The 17,413-nt window shown below is 39.8% G+C and overlaps 1 protein-coding gene across 1 annotated transcript in view; it reads left to right on the forward strand.

Annotated features, from left to right (window-relative positions):
* Positions 1–17,413, forward strand: part of slc15a4 (solute carrier family 15 member 4) — a 30,537-nt gene that overhangs the window by 4,611 nt on the left and 8,513 nt on the right. Inside the window, exons 4-8 of the mRNA XM_085425080.1 lie at positions 184–322; positions 542–622; positions 5,641–5,821; positions 10,009–10,167; positions 14,329–14,487. Coding sequence (XP_085281206.1) covers positions 184–322; positions 542–622; positions 5,641–5,821; positions 10,009–10,167; positions 14,329–14,487 — 719 coding nt within the window. The remainder of the gene's footprint in view (positions 1–183; positions 323–541; positions 623–5,640; positions 5,822–10,008; positions 10,168–14,328; positions 14,488–17,413) is intronic.

Below are 17,413 nucleotides of genomic sequence, written 5' to 3' on the forward strand. Positions count from 1 at the left end.
TCTAGAAGTGCTGTTGTTAAAGGCCGAGAGATTCACATAAAAGGCTGGTTAATTTCCCACTTAAAGAGCACAGACCAATTCTAGTTTATTCTGGATTTATTTTTGCTTTATGCCATTAATTACACTGTATTTTTAAACTATTTCAATCAGGTTTATGTTTATTAAATTTTTCCTGTGAAACAGCAAACCGGCACTACTGGACAGTGCCAAAGTGACTTACGGAGGGAAATTTCCTGAAGAGAAAGTAGAGGAAGTCAAAGCACTGGTGAAGGTCCTTCCGGTTTTCTTTGCTCTTATTCCGTACTGGACTGTATACTTTCAGGTAAGATCAGCCGATATAAAGTTAGATCCAAACATTAACACAGTATTGCGCATGATGAGAAATGCAAAGTGAGAACACAAGAGATAATGTGCACACATTATCAGGTAAAACATTGTTTGTGCCAAAACTGGAGAAGAATGGTGTGCACCAGACACCCTGGTGATCACAAAGTGGAGAACGACTTCACGCTGAGACTTTAATCTCCTTTTCGCATTACAGATGCAGACAACGTACATCCTGCAGAGCCTCCATCTGAAGATTCCTGATACAACCCCAAACAGCACTTCTGACTTCTCTAAGGTAAACTGAAGTGGAGACACTCTCCTGCACCTCTTTCCTGTTTAATTAACAATTTTAGTGCCAGTGTGCTCTGACTTGATTTGTGCTGTGGCACTCTTAACTGTTCTCTAATTCTCTGTAGTTAAACATAACAGCGTGGAGCTCTAGCCTGCTTTCTCACAAGTGGTTTTGATCTATATTTTTTACTGCTGAAACTAAAGGAGTCAGTAGGCCACTGACACACAACAGCTGGAGGCAGCAGCAAAGGCTGATAATGCAACGGGGATTAAGTGAGAACTTCATAGACTAATACCTCACAGATTAGCAACTGGCTGGCATTGTATCTCACCACAGCAGCGCCTCCACCTGTTTCTGTTTGGCAAATTTTGCTGGTATACCTGTCTCTCACTTTGCCTGATTCTATTTTCAGTTTGGCAAATTTAAGTTTTCGTTTTATAGTGGCACTAGAAAATAGAGAAAATTGGGTAGCAGGGAAGGACCAGTGGAGTGACATTCAGTAAATGGTCCAGCAAGGAATGGAGGAACCAGTGCTCAGGCATTTGTGCCTATGTGATACACGCCCAATACTTGTCTATCAGGACAACTGTAGTAGATTAGATGTTGAGCGCTGCGGTGCTTTGATGACTGAAAATCAAAAGGTTCAAAAGCAATGAAATTAACTTGAGTAGTAACAGCAGCTTATGTAGTGCAGTAAGTCTGTTCATATTTCTGAACAGGCATGCTTGAGGTGATTGTGAAGTGTACCGACTTCACAGAATTGTGAAGTGAAACACTTGTCGGTAAACCTCGCAGTCTGAGTTAGTGCTCTTGAAAAGCCACAAAAATACTCGACTTGGAACATCGTGAAACTATGTTACATGGCTTTGTTTACTTGTGTAACATGTTTACAACTGTGTTTAAGAACTACATTTCTACAAAGTTTTCCTAAGTGCACCGTTTATCTGGTAGGAAAAAATGGAACTAGGCCCTTCCTGCTACCGGCCTCGACATTTGTCATTATCAAAAGGGAAGTGAGAATAGATGTCTCGTCTCACCTGACACATTTCAGTGGCCAACCTGAACAAAAACTGTCTCTTTGGAGAAATGGCACCCATACTACTATAACTACTACTCTGAGGTTACAATTTATGAATTTAGAGTAATTTTTTGACTAGTTGCTTTATTTTTGGGTTTGATTGGCAATTTGAAAACAAAACTACGTGAATTTGAAAATCACATTTTAAAATTAAAACTGTTTTCATGGTAACCCACAATAAATTCAATACTTCATGCCCTGTTACTCGTTCAGAGGATAAACAATGTATTATTCGTCTGCAGAGATTACATATTTCTATAAGCTTTTTTTTTCTAATCTGTTACAATAGATTATAAGGGTTAGAGCAGTGAAGCTGCAGGAAACTTCATTACATGGTTTAGAAATCCCCCCAACGTCTCACACCAACTTGGACATAGTAATCAAGTATATGTTTCTGCAGTTATCTCAGAAATGCTTTGCAGTGATCTAAAATTATTTGTTCCATTGTTCTTCTGTCTTTAAATTTGTTTTTTTAATTTCTTAAAAACTTGTTTTTAAAATCTCTCAATATCTCAGTATTAAGTTAGGCGTATGTACAAACTCTGATCTTAAGGTGTAAAGAAAATTCTGTGATATTTGCAAACGATCGTAATGCTTAGATGCTGAAATTTGAGTCACACATTAACATGTGTCCCTTGAGCTTATGCGCACAGGATCATTGTTGCAAGTCTGAAAACTTGAATCTCAAAATTAGATTCATGTGAAAGCCAGTTGAAGCCCGAAATGTGATAATGATCAGCCATGCATGATGTTTTACAGCAAATAGATTTTTATTTTATTTATTTATTTTGTCAATTCACAGTCCAAATGTAAACAAAAACACTGGGTTACTACTGCTACTGGGTTACTACTACTACTACTAATGTTTGAAAATGCAGAACTGCGTAGAGTACACAAAAGAGGCTGCAGACATTTGCTGGAAGCGTGTGGTGGCTTCTCCCAAACTGAATGGCCATTGCAATTCACACAGTTGTGCGCTCTCAGAAACAGCCACGTTGTATATCTACAGGGAGTGCAGAATTATTAGGCAAATGAGTATTTTGTCCACATCATCCTCTTCATGCATGTTGTCTTACTCCAAGCTGTATAGGCTCGAAAGCCTACTACCAATTAAGCATATTAGGTGATGTGCATCTCTGTAATGAGAAGGGGTGTGGTCTAATGACATCAACACCCTATATCAGGTGTGCATAATTATTAGGCAACGTCCTTTCCTTTGGCAAAATGGGTCAAAAGAAGGACTTGACAGGCTCAGAAAAGTCAAAAATAGTGAGATATCTTGCAGAGGGATGCAGCAGTCTCAAAATTGCAAAGCTTCTGAAGCGTGATCATCGAACAATCAAGCGTTTCATTCAAAATAGTCAACAGGGTCGCAAGAAGCGTGTGGAAAAACCAAGGCGCAAAATAACTGCCCATGAACTGAGAAAAGTCAAGCGTGCAGCTGCCAAGATGCCACTTGCCACCAGTTTGGCCATATTTCAGAGCTGCAACATCACTGGAGTGCCCAAAAGCACAAGGTGTGCAATACTCAGAGACATGGCCAAGGTAAGAAAGGCTGAAAGACGACCACCACTGAACAAGACACACAAGCTGAAACGTCAAGACTGGGCCAAGAAATATCTCAAGACTGGTTTTTCTAAGGTTTTATGGACTGATGAAATGAGAGTGAGTCTTGATGGGCCAGATGGATGGGCCCGTGGCTGGATTGGTAAAGGGCAGAGAGCTCCAGTCCGACTCAGACGCCAGCAAGGTGGAGGTGGAGTACTGGTTTGGGCTGGTATCATCAAAGATGAGCTTGTGGGGCCTTTTCGGGTTGAGGATGGAGTCAAGCTCAACTCCCAGTCCTACTGCCAGTTTCTGGAAGACACCTTCTTCAAGCAGTGGTACAGGAAGAAGTCTGCATCCTTCAAGAAAAACATGATTTTCATGCAGGACAATGCTCCATCACACGCGTCCAAGTACTCCACAGTGTGGCTGGCAAGAAAGGGTATAAAAGAAGAAAAACTAATGACATGGCCTCCTTGTTCACCTGATCTGAACCCCATTGAGAACCTGTGGTCCATCATCAAATGTGAGATTTACAAAGAGGGAAAACAGTACACCTCTCTGAACAGTGTCTGGGAGGCTGTGGTTGCTGCTGCACGCAATGTTGATGGTGAACAGATCAAAACACCGACAGAATCCATGGATGGCAGGCTTTTGAGTGTCCTTGCAAAGACAGGTGGCTATATTGGTCGCTGATTTGTTTTTGTTTTGTTTTTGAATGTCAGAAATGTATATTTGTGAATGTGGAGATGTTATGTTGGTTTCACTGGTAAAAATAAATAATTGAAATGGGTATATATTTGTTTTTTGTTAAGTTGCCTAATAATTATGCATAGTAATAGTCACCTGCACACACAGATATCCCCCTAAAATAGCTAAAACTAAAAAGAAACTAAAAACTACTTCCAAAAACATTCAGCTTTGATATTAATGAGTTTTTGGGTTCATTGAGAACATGGTTGTTGTTCAATAATAACATTATTCCTCAAAAATACAACTTCCCTAATAATTCTGCACTCCCTGTACTGTGCCTCATGACAGCATGTGATAAAAGAATCCTATACTATCATTTATGAAAGATTAAAGGCTCTTCCTCTCCTTAAATGTAACAGTACTTGTAGCTGAAAAACAGAGCATTCTTATTGAAATTATAATTGCATGTAATGTGTTCCCAAACACCTAATAGTGTAATTTTACTGCTTTCGTGACTCCCACATTAACCCCAAGCCAACTTTTACCTTTTAACAGACAAAAATGAATACATATTTCAAATGTAATATTATTGCATATATTAAAAGCATGCTTCAATAAATCTTGTTTCATGCTGATCTAAAGGGTGGTCTAGGGAAATAATGGCTAAAATGCTCACAACCTGCCATGTGCAACCATATTTTTATGGGATACTTTTTGATCCCTAAATGGTGGCACTATCCAATTTTCTCAAGATAAAGAGCAGCAGAAAATATAAATCTTGCAATAAGTCTTCATCATTTCCCAAATTGCTAAATCAGTATACAGTGTGTATGTGTGGTTTTGTTTTGGGGAAGTGGGGAAGAAAACAAAACAAAAAAAAACACACGGAGATTTGTGAGATTTGGGCCTGCTGAGACACCTCAGTCATTCATGCCAGCCTTGCCTTGGCAAAGAAGAAGTCTCATTTAGCACTTCCTATCATTTTGAATATGATAATGTACAAACAAGAGAGAAAAACACTCTCTAAGGAGCTGCGTACAGATTGCCAGCGGTCGCTCTAAGAAATGGAAATTCAATTTGAGAATAAATGATCCTATCAGAAGTGTTAAACCAGAGACCCATCAGGAGCTCAGATGGCACTTGGAATTTGAATTGCACAAAACAAAACAAACAAACAAAAACTCTGCTCCAGCAGTCTGCACTGTTACACTGCTCAGTCAGTGAGATATTGCCTCAACTTGTAAATACTTTGTATGCTTATAGTGGAATTTCTGTTTGATTGATATGTCATCCAGTCTGTTTACACAGTGCAATTATTCCTTCCAAAGATTACGCTTTATCGTGATAATTCAGAATCAGTTTTGTCAATTTTGTCTCACATTTAAGCTTTAATAGATTGGAATGTAAAAAAGAGAACTTATGAATCCTATTAATACTAGTGCTGCTGCTGCTACGGCTGTGAATAATAAGCTGAATATTTATTCGGTATTGACTGCCTGCTTGCATTACTATACATGCTATTTATGTTTTGTTTTTTAAATTGCTTCATGTTTTGCTTTTGACCACCTGGGGGTGCCAGAGCAGTATCAAGTCTGAAGGATGCACAGACTCCAGTGAATGCAAACATTTGGCGAACTGTGTAGTTTTCATACTTTTTTGCCTTTTGTTCTCTTTCATCCCATGTTTCTCCCCCTGGATTCCCCAGATGACGTTCCGCTTCCCGCCTGCTTGGCTCACCATGTTTGACGCAGTGCTCATTATCATGCTGATTCCCCTGAAGGACAAAGTGGTGGACCCAATCCTGAAACGGCGCGGCCTGCTGCCCTCCTCCCTGAAAAGGATCGCAGTAGGGATGTTCTTTGTCATGTGCTCGGCCGTGGCAGCGGGTGAGTGCACCCGCAGCCGAGTTCTCTGTACATGTCACTTAAATAGTACAAACACAACAAAGTAAAAAGGCAAAGTTGGGTGTTATTTTCTGTGGCAGATGGAACATACAATCAGCAGTTCCAGTGCCACATCTACTTCATCTATATTTTCATTACTTTTGGTAACATGGCTTTAATACAAAGCCGCTTCACTGACATGACTTGAATATGGTCACTGAACTTTTTTTTTTTAAATTTTTATTGCTATTCTGGTGTTGCTTTATGTGGGACTCGAAAGATGGTTTGTCACAGATTTATAGTCTATTCCAGAATCCCATGACTTTCCATCTGGCAAAGGAAAAGCAGCAGATATTGTCCCCCCTCACTCAGTAGCTTATAGAGAGCGCTGTGGCATCTAACTTTTTAGTCCTGTGTGACTGCACCAGCCGTGCTCAGTCGTGTTCTTTTCCAGTCTGTAGATTGTTTTCGAAAGCTTCAGCCAGGCCTGTCAGTGCATCCAGGCTAAAATGTTTCGAGCATGAAGGCAGGAAGAAAAGCCAATCAGTCTACATTGTATTCCACAAACGCTCCACTTTTTCTTACACAGAAATGCAAATGTGCAAAATGAACATATTTTACTATTAGTGATCCTTAGATATTGACTAGTGTGGTTTTATAGATGGGGAATAATGCACTTAATGAAAATAAACAGCAGTTGTTGGGGATAATTGTGAGGGAATCTCTGTAGAACTGGCCGTTCTTTCATCTCATTTCATTTCATTTTTGAGTTTGTAGTCAAATGTCTTAACAACAGTTTCCACGACAAGCATGCTTTGTATCCTTATATAGCACAAGCAAGCCGATTCTACAGTTTTCAACAAATCACAACCGAAGTGTCATAACATTAGCTCACGATTATTTTATGGTATGTTTTACGTCTGTTTTTACAAACTGGTCTTATCTCCACGTATGATAAACTTGTTTATTCTTGCTCCTTTATGGTCATCTGATAGCAGAATGTGTAAAAAACACAACAAACCCCCCAAACCCAGCAACTTAATAAATTAAAGCTCACCTCATCAAAACAGTGAGTGTAAAAAGAAGACTGTAGAGTCCTCAAATGTTCTAGTGTTGATTGGCAGAGTAAGACCATCAAACAAATCTTTTTCAATCAACCTGATGCGGTAGAATGATTATTAACCAAATCCGTAGTGTTTATTTTTCAGTTTAAATATCAGAGGATGTGAGGTTTCTGACAAGTAAAGGTCCTTCTAATATTTTCATTTTCATGTTCCAAAGCTGGTTAGCTGTTTGCTTTTCCATTCGACTCACTGAAATAAAGTGCAGCACTTGCATTTAAATTCAGGCAAAATAAACTCAGAATATTGCAGAAGGCTGTTTTGAGTTCTGGGAGTGGAGAGAATGTGTTTATGGTGTGGGAATTGGACAGATGAGTACACAACTCGTGTGCGACAAATTTCTGACCTGGATTCCAGGAGACAAATCGGAGGACTCTGTCAAAGTTTTACAGTAATATGCTTTGTAAAGTGAATTACTGAGATGCAGTATAATGATATTGCATCTGCAGCTTATTTGAATAATTATTCAGACAGCAGTACCGTAATTGTCGGGCTATAAGCCGCTACTTTTTGCACAAGCTTTGAACCCTGCGGCTTTTAGTCAGGTGCGGCTTTTCTATGGATTTTCCATGATTTTTGTGATATCGTAAGACGATTTGTTTTGTTTGTTCCGCTGTTGTACGGCACTACGTTGCCTGGCGGAAGGATCGAGGTTCAAGAGTGGTATGTTAGTCACATGTCCGTCCGCCAGGCAACGTAGTGCCGTACGAAGTAGCGCGAAAAACAAACTTCAAAGTAGCGCTACGCATTCAGCGGGAGGCGTGGATGATGAGCGGCGATAAACTTGCGAAAAGCAAGTTATGCCCAACTCCACCGGTGGATTCTGACATCGTGGAAAAGTGCGAAAACATCCACGATCACCAACGGATTTTGAAGGGCTGGACTGCTGCATGATGGAGAGGAGGACACCGCCACGGCCCTTCTGAGGGTGTTCGACTCTGACACTGACAACGAGGATTTCTTTGGTTTTGAAAGTGACAACGAAGGAGAGAAGCGGAGAGTGGATGACGAAGCCATCCTGAGCCTGTTCGTTTCCGACATTGGAGAAGAGGACTTTGGTGGTTTTAGAGTGCAGGAAGAAGAGAAAGATGGTGAATGACTGACTTTTCTTCTCCGTGTCACTTCACCTGAGCCTAAAAGGTAGTCCGAATCTATTTTTCTGGTGTGCTGTAGGTTACTGTTATGTACTACATGTGCAAATATGTACCCATAACTTGTTTTTCAAAATATTAATAAAAGTGATGTCTCCAAACAGCCATCTCTTTCCTGACAATTCCCTTTGTGCATATTCTCTTACATATGATAAGTCAACATTGAAACACCTGCGGCTTTTAGTCAGGTGCGGCTAATGTATGTACAAAACAGGATTTTCCCCTGATTTTAGCTTGTGCGGCTAATATTCAGGTGCGCTTTGTAGTCCGGGAAATACGGTAATTTGCAGAGCCTGTGCACCATTTAATAATAATAATAATAATAATAATAATAATAATAATAATGGATACTTTATTGATCCCCATGGGGAAATTAATTGTTTTTCTCTGCATTTGACCCATTCACTCTGTGAAGCAGTGGGCAGCCCACTAAGCAGGCGCCCGGGGAGCAGTGTGTAGGGACGGTACCTTGCTCAGGGGTACCTCAGGGTAGCCGTTAAGTGGATTCGAACCGCCGACCTTCCGATCATGGGGCGACCACTTTACCTACTGAGCTATCCCTGCCCCAAGTTTATCCCCAGAACTGACTCGATTCACATTTGTTCAGTTACGCACACTGACTCCTGGGAGCTGCCTTACACTGTTATTACATTTCAAGCTGCATTCTAAGTTGACTTTACTCGGTGCTTATCTGTAGCGGTCCAAAAGCTAAAATCATGAAGTTCAAAGACTGACAGATGGATAGCTGTGAATGTCCAAGTGTGGCACCTTTTATCCACAGACTAGATAGTTGTCACACATGACACTGCCGGCACGCCACACTGCTGCTCCTCGGCGGTAGCATCTCTTTCATCTTGTTGTGTATTTGTCTGGATTGGTGCAGCAGTATTTTACACAGTGAAGCTGTATGTGCTGACACACGTGGTACAAGGACAGGTGGACTACCCATGCAGTGAAAAGGGACTACTGAAGGCATGCTGCTAAGTAGACAGTGGACTGTTTCTGATCATTTATGTACAACGCTCCCAGACTTTGGCCACATGCTGACCAGCTCTCAAAAACTATGCTGACATTGTCTTTTCTGTTGTTTTTTTGTTTGTTTGTTTTTTAGCATGCTGTCTCACTTTTCTCACTTCATGTCTGATCTCATTTGGTTAAAGCTCAATGGCTATTGCACCCAAAGCATTTCTCTCTCTCACTCTTTCTCGCCCTCTTTCTCCTTTTTTTTTTTTTTTTTTTTTTTCCAGAAAAGCTGGAGCAGAGTTTCCAGGGATCACGCTGGGTTGTCTGTTGTGTGATATTTAGTTAGGGTGGGTGGGGGGGAGCAGAGATGTGTGCGTTTATAGAGTGCGACTTGCTCGGGGCAGCTCAGTGGCCGTGCTGTTCGAGATGGACAGCTGGTATTATAGGATATCCGGATTACAAGGCTACAACTCCTCTCAAATATAGCATTAAGTGCAGTTATGATAGGAGGCTGTCTCTGGGAGTTATCTGGAAATAGCCGCTGGTTACATGATAATAGCTATCGAATAAAGCTTTTAGGAAGCAGCGGCAGTTGATGACAACTGCCTGGTTCTTATTATTGAATCATCTGCACCGTCCCATTACCAGCTGCCAGAATATAGAAGCGTGCAGATGTGATCTTAATGAAGTGTAGGCTAGCCTTAAAATTAGCTAAATCCTTAATGGACTGTTCAGTGTTGAAAACTCTAAGTCTGGCAGCTTCTTGCTGTATGTTGGTGTCACGAACTTTAAAGTATCCTTTCCAAAATATATAAGCCTTTTCAAATTACCCATGCTAAATATAGCATGGGTAATTGGTGTGTGTGTGTGTAATAAATTTTAGGTCTTGTTTTTTTTTGCTTTCCCCTTAGTTAATTGTTCTTCCTTGCACTGTTTTCTGGGTCCACCCCATCAGGTATTTTGGAGACAAAGCGCCTGGAGATCGTCAAATCCAATGGTACCATTGACCAGATGCTTGGGAGCGTCATCTACCACGCGGCAGATTTGGCCATATGGTGGCAGATCCCTCAGTACGTGCTGATTGGAATCAGCGAAATATTTGCCAGCATTGCAGGTACAGCCAGTTGACATCCTCTGTGAAGTTTTCAAATAAATGCTAAACACTTTCATTTAATAGTGCGATCAGGTAAACATGATGACTCAGACAAATGGTAAAATGTCACATCCTTCTCCAGAGTAAGAGACTTGTACTTTGAGTTGATCAGCTTTTCCCTTTGAACATTCAGAATAGATTGGGGGCTAAAGCCCATTGTGCCTATTCCTGTAAGCACAATGCAGTGAAGACTAATGTGTAAATCCTTTTTGAACAATTTGTTTGATTTATTGCCATCCGGCACCAGCTTAATGTGTTTGTGGGTTGCAGTCCATACTCCAGAGTAAATAGCCCACAACATCAATTGATAATTGATTATCCCGATTTTATCACACTACTGCAAGACATTGTTAAGTAACGGAGCATTTTCCAAATAAGGAAAATGCTCCGTTACAGTAACTGCTTTTTAACAAACAGGGAGGAAAAAGCAAAGCTTTCATTTTACGTCCAGTGCTCTTGAAATAGATAGAGGAGATGGCGAGATGCATAAAGGTACAGATAGGTTATATATAGGTTATATTTGTAATTGCAGTGCAAGGTGATATAAAGCTTTCACCTTTAATGTTTAATAGTGTGGTAAGCTGACATTTTTAGATATGCGCCATCATATGCAATGACTCTTACATTGGGCCTTTTTCCTTCTACAAACAAGGGACGGCTCAGAGATAATACTAACAAATTGCACTGACACATATTCACTTAGTTAGCTTTCACAGCTGACACGCTGTTAATAAGGACGTGTTACACCATAGCAAATGAAAGTTTAATTATCAGTCCAGCAGTTTGATAGATCTGACATTTACATCTGCGTACATACACCAAAGAAGCAGAAAACGGCTCTTAAACATCCTATTAAGATTTCTTCTTATCAAATTGCACTTTTAAAAGGATTGTACTGCAGATTTACATTCATTTACATTTAAGATGACATAGTATAACAGGTTATTTGCACCTCTAATTTGTAATATTTTAAATAGGCTCATAATTTTTCATCCATCTCTATCATTTGTCCAGTAAGAAGCAGCAAATACGTTAAACTAATACTGGTAAGGCTTTGTAATTACATTCCTCTTTGTCAGCGTAGAAAATGTTACAATGGCTGAGATTGTTTGTGAACATTATTTAGTCGAGACAAGACGATTCTAAGAAGGCAATTCAACCGTATTTTTTTCTCCCCACAAAATTTTTTTGCTTCAAATTTCAAGTGTTTCATTTATTTATTTATTTATTTTTCTCAGAGAAATACATTTCCTGTCATTTATGTTTGCAAAAGCAATGAAAAAGAAAAGAATTGCATTGGCTCAAGGCGGGTCAGAGTAGCTCTTAGTTCAAACAACAGCTACAGTCCTGTTTGTGATCATTTTCCAGGTATCGGCTTAAAACTGCTCGGTAAGAAACTCGCGAGAAATGAGAGTCATTTCATTTCTTGCGAGCCCTGGTGTGAAGAGTAAATGCCTTTTCATTAACAGCTTTGGGGAGAGCATATTGCCCCAGTAATACAATAATGTGGGGATTTGCTTTAATGCTGTTTGTGTTTGTAAGAAATGCACTAAATGTGAAATTCTTTATGAAGTTGTTTTGCGTTGAACGGAGTAGCAGCTGTGGGCCATTTTTATCCTTTAGCATGCAGACATACAAAATAGGGCAATATACCTCGCATTCTGCTTATCTATCTAATTGGAATCTGTATTTTTTTGCTTACTTTCTCTTGCAGTCATTGCCTTAGTGATTCAACTTTGTTAATCCCTCTAGGCATGATTGAGTCATTCTCCCACTACTATGAAATGTCCTACAACATATTGTGTGGTCTCGGTGTAGTACATTCTTTATTTCTTACTTAAGAGTGAAAATGAGACCATTAATATTTAGGACTTGAAGGAATATCTGGTCAGTCCAGTTCCCTCAGAAAACATTTGTCATCTTTAAAAATCTTTGGAAACTGAAATCTGTTTAATGAGCTTGGGTATTATACAACCCTTGAGCAGAAATGCATAAGGCATCTATAAAACACTGGAACTTGCGTAAAGAGAGTCCCTATGAAAGTCAAATCCGGGATTTGACAAAGCTATAGGGATCCTTAAAATAAACTTGCTCTCCCCTCTCTCTCTCTCCATCCCACAGGGCTTAGTTCAAGACAAAATGTCTGACAGAATTGTGGCATGTGTCTGGTAAAGAGGAATATTTCCCCTTAGTCATCTTCTGTTTGAATAAATCTGTGTAAAACCTCTGGTGCTATCAAACTTTCTGACTGCAGTCCCCAGTCTTGTACGGCAATGGGTAATGCTTTCCACATATGCCACTCAAGTTCGTCTGCTTTAAGGTGGCAAGAAAATGCAAAACCCTCTCGTAAAAGAAAAGAAAATAGTGCCCGCAGTATTTTTAAACATGTTTTTTTTCTTATGAAAAAAGTAGAAGGCTTATGTTACTTTCTAAACCATAAAAAAACCTCTGACCTTGGGAATAGAAAACAATATATACATCAGATATGTACATATGTATTCCCCTTCTGAGTGTTTTTGTGTTCCTTATTAAAATTAAACTTGTCATTCAACACTCCCTGAAAGCAGGTGAGGCATTTAGGTTATATAGGTTATTTTCATGCATACCCAGTGATAATATTTGCCACATCTATCTGTGCCTTTTTATTCTAAAAGGATCCCTCTTTCTTTCTTTCTTTCTTTCTTTCTTTCTTTCTTTCTTTCTTTCTTTCTTTCTTTCTTTCTTTCTTTCTTTCTTTCTTTCTTTCTTTCTTTCTTTCTTTCTTTCTTTCTTTCTTTCTTTCTTTCTTTCTTTCTTTCTTTCTTTCTTTCTTTCTTTCTTTCTTTCTCAGAACTATCGCAGGTATCTGTCAAGAAACTGTTCATCACGTTAATTTGCACAATGTTACCCTCCAAGGATGTTAAAAGGCACACATAAGCACAAGTCCCTAATCTCTTCTGACAGATGTAGCTATAGGGGCTCCTATGTTTGAGGTGCCATGAAATTATCAATGTCAGCTTGCAGCAAGACAGAATGTTTTAGGCAGAGGACACACAGATTTCTCCCCATACTCCTCTCTCTTTCTCGAAAGTTTCTTGCTCTTTTTTCCCCCCCCTCCAGTCTGTTTTTTTTCCATCACACAGTAAATACTGAATAATTTGTCTTCCACAAATTATTTAGTACTTACAAACACCACAGTCCAGTGCCAAAATAGGAAATGAGCTGCCAAGGAATTCTTTTGCAATTAACAAGTGAACAGTCAACAAAACCCACCCAAAAAACAAAAACAAAATTATTTTACACAGATGGATAAATACGCGAAGAGTTGGGATTGAAATGTTACTCCGCCCATAAAATGTACACCAGCATGCCTGATGTTTTTAGTTGTCTGTCCACTAGAAGTAACAAAAATCACTACTCTTCCTACAGTATTGATCTTTGATTAAACCTAAACGCATTGATCACCTAGTGGGTACTGGTTACTTTTATGGGCAATAACATGTAAATTGTAATAGATCATGAGTCAGATAAGCTGTTATATCAGTGGCGTTACCACAGTTTACAATCCAGAAAACCGTGTGTCTAAAACCAAGAGGCTGTCTCTGGGTTTTGCACAAACTGTGTAATATTCTGGGGTCTCTGAGGAAGGACATTCAATTGAAATGATCTGAAATCTGGGGGACTATCTTTTAAAAAGAACAGTTTTTTGTTAGACATACCAACACAATATTGTTTTCTCTACCAATCCTGCTTGCCATATTTGCTTCCGTGCAAGTTTTCCCATTTCCCCAAATGTAATTTAAAGTGGTCCAGAGATGCATCGGAAGATGACATTGAAAGTGAAGAAGCATTAATCTTAGTCGGGAAAGACTTAGATTTCCACATATTATTATTTATCACACCGCTCGTATCCAAGTAAATTATGTTACCTTGTTGCTCCAGTATCTCAGACTTGGATTTATTCAGAACGTGTTTAGGTTAAATCCTGTGTCTAAGTAGCACTGAATTCCAAGTTACATTACATCATCAGTGGCAGCTTTTGTCATATTTCATTACATGTTGTACCATATAAACTATAAAGCTGCGTTACATTAACATTTAATCATATATATTTCTACGTATGTGTTTTCATCTTTATTGCAGGCCTGGAGTTTGCCTATTCTGCAGCCCCCAAGTCCATGCAGAGTGCCATCATGGGGCTTTTCTTTTTCTTTTCTGGGATTGGATCCTTTGTGGGCTCCGGATTGCTGGCTATTGTCTCCCTCAAGTCAATTGGCTGGATGTCATCCCATAGAGACTTCGGTAAGAGATATTTTAGCTCATGATAATTCCAATTTGGCAGGTACGTCGCACGTACCGTGATCAAGAGGTAGAGAACTCGACTGAAGCAGATAGCACGTGTGTGCGTGCACCTGTATGTTTGTGGAAGTGTAAGCGCACACATATGTCTGTGCGTGTTTTTGTATTATTGAAAAATGTGGTCCTGGAACCATTTGGTGTAGGTGAAGCTACCACAAAGGCGAAGACTTCAAGCACTTGTGCTTAAACTTGAAATAAAAGCTGGTTTTCTTTTCAACCTGTTCTCATCACTTCATCATTATCAAAACACACAGTAGTGACATGATTCTCAGCGCTATCTGTAAGTCACCTGTCACCTCTTTTGCCAAGCATCCTGTTAGGTACCCAGTGCTAGACCACATACTATTGTATTCCCACATCGACTTTAGGTATAAAACCACAAGAGAGGCATCGATTCAGACTGCCTGAAATTAATCTTCCAGGAACATAGCTTAAGAATGTTCAAAAGCTTGAGCTAATTTAAAATCCACTTAAAGACTTTGTAAATTATACACAGAAAGGAGGGGGACAACACCCTGCACAGGTCTCTTGTTTTAAGAGTGTTTCACATTATAAATAGACATGTCAGACTAACGACAAAAGGTTTGTGTAAATCTGTCCGAGTGCTAGAATGAATAGCGTGGTGGTGGCAGCAGATGGATGGACTCCCAGTGAGTAGAGGCTCCCCACCCAGATGCACTTTTCCCTGAGCATTCAGTAAATAAGCCAACACTGTAAATTGTTTATCCACAAACACCTAATAGCTCATTAATACAGTGTACCGACAGGTAGGGTGGTACTTCTGATGATGTTAGCACTAGAAAAGGCTTTGCATGCCTCATATATCCATCCTTTGCTCAGCCGTGCATAACTTGAGGGGAAGGTAAGCTAAAGTTGTTCTGCCCGTAAGACTCCCTTTGCTTTCCAAAAAAAGAAGGTGAACTGCAGAAATGGAACAAAACACCCTCCTGGCCACTGATTAAAGACATACGGCACAAAGCTTAGGCATTACGTACAGTCAGGGTTTATGCTGTTTGTTATTGTGGCTGTTTTTCACATTTTGTTGGATGCTAGCTTTTTTCCACATCTCCTGGCTCTCTACGTGGAAAAGATTCAGCTTATTTCCATGGCTGCAGGCAACATGGCGTGCGGTAAACAGCGTCTTGGGTGAGCTGTGCCGAGCTGTACTGACCTGCACAGGCCTGAAGACAGACAGCAGCATTAATCACAGGCTGGGGGTCTGATTACATAGGCCTGTTCCTCTTAAGTAAAGCTGTCCCTCGAGCATTACATGGAGATGGCGCTGCTAGTTTGGCATCACACTGGTAGATGCTCAGCCCTCCTGTCATGCTGTAGCTCTATCATCCCCCTTCTCTGCACAAGCCTCTGTTAGTCAGTGTAGGTAAAATGTCACAGAGAGAATTCAGCTTTCTCCTTGTTTTGCAGATTCAAACTTTCGGTTTGGTAAAGAAGTCAGGGACGATCATGGCTGATTTGTGTTTTCATATTTTTAAAAGACAAGATCAAAGAAGGTACCAAAACCTTAGATGACCATTAATTAGACACTTAAAGGTTTAACTAAGAAGGTACAGTGGCTGTAATATAACTGCACACGGCAGTAGCATAACAAAGTATTCAACCTCATATTTACTTCTTTTTTCCCCCTAAACTAAACTGTGTCACGTATTTTTTTTAAAAAACTAAAGGTTAAACCTGCGTAAACACAGCTTCTTATGTGAGAAAGCATGCCAGAAAAATAGTGTATCCAGTATGAATGCGTGGACACATTTGCATTGTGACAAAAGGTTCGCAAACTTGCACCTAAATCTCATTGTGCACCCCTGTTACCATCAGCAGACTGAAACAGAAAGACTGTGGTACTCAGAATATTACTTGTAACTGTGGTTAAAGGATATATCTATTTGCAACCCCTTAATTCTCACATTGAAATAGGTTTGAAACATATTATAGAAGAACTTGTGAAATCCAATTATTGCTTTTGGTTGTGATGCGCCATCACAATATTTCTGCAAGCACAAGAGCATCATTTTTGCCCAGTGTGTTTTGGTTAGTGGAGTCAAAAATAGACACGTGTTGAGGTGACAGAGACTTGTCATTTCTTGCATCTGTTGAGACTTGCTCTTGGGAAGTTTTAAGAGGTTTGGCTATTCCTGCTGTTCGCTCTTGTTCCAGTAATCTTTGTTGCTGTGGGTCGTTGAGCTGTGGAGTTTGAGAGCCTCCTAAATAGCTTTGTAACCCTTTCCAGATGATTGTCTTTTATGTCCCTTCTTTATCTCATCAGGGACTTCTTATGATTTGGCAGTGTGCTACAAAGTAAATGTGTGTAAGCTGTGATCCCGAAAATGTTTTGTTTAAGCGGTAATTGCACTGAACATGGATGGTGGTCATCAGGCCAGAGTGTGTTTAGCCCAGCTACTAGCGTTACCAGAGGTGCCCGTGGCTCAGATGTTAGAAGGGGTTGACTACCACTCACCGATCGGAATATTCTCAGGCAAGATATTGACCCCCAACTTGCACCTGATGCCTGAGTGTGAATGATGGAACAGTGCACCTCGCCATAGCACTGTATGAATAAATGTTTAAGGGTAAATAAGATTTGTAGTGGGAAGGGGACAACTTGAGTAGAAAGGCACTATATATAAACCAGTCCATTTACTGGTCAGTTATTGTTTAAAAGTCTTAGAAACTAAGGGAGCAAATAAGCCTCTTTTTCATCACTAAAATACAATTAGCAAGTAAAATGTGTTTACAAAGGACTTTCTGACAACACTGTAAGCGTTTGGTTTTAAAATTTTAAATTATATTTGTTTTTTGAATAGTAGTGTAGTTCCCTTTTTATTTCCAGTAATTTTCTGCATCACAGAGATAG

The sequence above is a fragment of the Rhamphochromis longiceps genome, linkage group LG12 (genome assembly GCF_057381845.1).
Source record: "Rhamphochromis longiceps isolate RC_006_pf linkage group LG12, R_longiceps_female_GT1.1, whole genome shotgun sequence".
In the NCBI taxonomy this organism is placed as follows: domain Eukaryota; kingdom Metazoa; phylum Chordata; class Actinopteri; order Cichliformes; family Cichlidae; genus Rhamphochromis; species Rhamphochromis longiceps.